The 2,357-nt window shown below is 52.8% G+C and overlaps 1 protein-coding gene across 1 annotated transcript in view; it reads left to right on the top strand.

The window, feature by feature from the left end:
* GLE1 (GLE1 RNA export mediator) overlaps positions 1-2,357 on the top strand; it is a 63,392-nt gene that overhangs the window by 37,385 nt on the left and 23,650 nt on the right. Inside the window, 1 exon segment of the mRNA XM_075324699.1 lies at positions 110-252. Coding sequence (XP_075180814.1) covers positions 110-252 — 143 coding nt within the window.

Genomic DNA, 2,357 nt, shown 5'->3' with positions numbered 1-2,357 from the left:
TGACTGCAGTGCTAACGGCTGAGCCACTGTGCCGCCCGAGAATTAAATTGTCTATGAAGCTGCAGTATTGCGGCCTTTTTCATCCATTTTCCTTCACTCCCTTCATCAGGATCACAAGTGAGAGACACGTTTGACAAGATCAATAATTTCCTGATGGATAAACCGTCCGTCTCTGCCGGGAGGACGATTCGGCTGTCGCAGCATCCCCTGAGCCTCGACTTTGTGTCTTTAAAGTTGGCGGAGAAGTTAGTGGTGAGTAGATCGGCGTTTTAAAGGCGTGGCATCAAAAAAAAAAAAAAAAACAGCGACTCTCCTGTCCATAGACCACGGGTGGTACTGCAGTTCAACCTCATGTTCACATGAATGGGACTGCCCGCCCTCTATCTATCTATCCCCTCTATCTATCCCTCTATCTATCTATCCCTCTATCTATCTATCTATCCCTCTATCTATCCCTCTATCTATCTATCCCTCTATCTATCTATCTATCTATCCCTCTATCTATCTATCTATCTATCCCTCTATCTATCCCTCTATCTATCCCTCTATCTATCCCTCTATCTATCCCTCTATCTATCCCTCTATCTATCCCTCTATCTATCCTCTATCTATCCCTCTATCTATCCCTCTATCTATCCCTCTATCTATCCCTCTATCTATCCCTCTATCTATCCCTCTATCTATCCCTCTATCTATCCCTCTATCTATCCCTCTATCTATCCCTCTATCTATCCTCTATCTATCCCTCTATCTATCCCTCTATCTATCCCTCTATCTATCCCTCTATCTATCCCTCTATCTATCCCTCTATCTATCCCTCTATCTATCCCTCTATCTATCCCTCTATCTATCCCTCTATCTATCCCTCTATCTATCCCTCTATCTATCCCTCTATCTATCCCTCTATCTATCCCTCTATCTATCCCTCTATCTATCCCTCTATCTATCCCTCTATCTATCCCTCTATCTATCCCTCTATCTATCCTCTATCTATCCCTCTATCTATCCCTCTATCTATCCCTCTATCTATCCTCTATCTATCCCTCTATCTATCCCTCTATCTATCCTCTATCTATCCCTCTATCTATCCCTCTATCTATCCCTCTATCTATCCCTCTATCTATCCCTCTATCTATCCCTCTATCTATCCCTCTATCTATCCCTCTATCTATCCCTCTATCTATCCCTCTATCTATCCCTCTATCTATCCCTCTATCTATCCCTCTATCTATCCCTCTATCTATCCCTCTATCTATCCCTCTATCTATCCTCTATCTATCCCTCTATCTATCTATCCCTCTATCTATCTATCCCTCTATCTATCCCTCTATCTATCTATCCCTCTATCTATCCCTCTATCGATCTATCCCTCTATCTATCTATCCCTCTATCTATCTATCCCTCTATCTATCTATCCCTCTATCTATCTATCCCTCTATCTATCTATCCCTCTATCTATCTATCCCTCTATCTATCTATCCATCTATCTATCTATCTATCTATCTATCTATCTATCTATCTATCCCTCTATCTATCCCTCCACTCGCGCCCTCCCCTCCCTGTGGCGATCGCGCCCTCCTGTGGCCATCGCGCCCTCCCTCCCTTTCCTCGCGCCCTCCCTGTGGCCATCGCGCCCTCCCTGTGGCCCATGCGCGCTCCCTGTGGCCATCGCGCCCTCCCTCCCTTCCTCGCGCCCTCCCTGTGGCCATCGCGCCCTCCCTGTGGCCCTTGCGCCCTCCCTGTGGCCATCGCGCCCTCCCTGTGGCCATCGCGCCCTCCCTGTGGGCCATCGCGCCCTCCCTGTGGCCATCGCGCCCTCCCTGTGGCCATCGCGCCCTCCCTGTGGCCATCGCGCCCTCCCTGTGGCCATCGCGCCCTCCCTGTGGCCATCGCGCCTCCCCTGTGGCCATCGCGCCCGTCCCTGTGGCCATCGCGCCCTCCCTGTGGCCATCGCGCCCTCCTGTGGCCATCGCGCCCTCCCTGTGGCCATCGGCGCCCTCCCTGTGGCCATCGCGCCCTCACCTGTGGCCATCGCGCCCCTCCCTGTGGCCATCGCGCCCCTCCCTCCCTCCCTTCCTCGCGCCCTCCCTCCCTCCCTTCCTCGCGCCCTCCCTCCCTCTCCCTTCCTCGCGCCCTTCCTCGCGCCCTCCCTCCCTTCCTCGCGCCCTCCCTCCCTTTCCTCGCGCCCTCCCTCCCTTCCTCGCCGCCTCCTCCCTCCCTTCCTCGCGCCCTCCCTCCTTCCTCGCGCCCTCCCTCGCTCCCTTCCTCGGTCCCCTTCCTTCCTTCCTCGCTCCCTTCCTCGGTCCCTTCCTTCCTTCCTCGCTCCCTTCCTCGGTCCCTTCCTTCCTTCCTCGCTC

Source organism: Anomaloglossus baeobatrachus, chromosome 9 (assembly GCF_048569485.1).
Source record: "Anomaloglossus baeobatrachus isolate aAnoBae1 chromosome 9, aAnoBae1.hap1, whole genome shotgun sequence".
In the NCBI taxonomy this organism is placed as follows: Eukaryota; Metazoa; Chordata; class Amphibia; order Anura; family Aromobatidae; genus Anomaloglossus; species Anomaloglossus baeobatrachus.
This window is presented reverse-complemented; position numbering and strand designations above follow the sequence as displayed.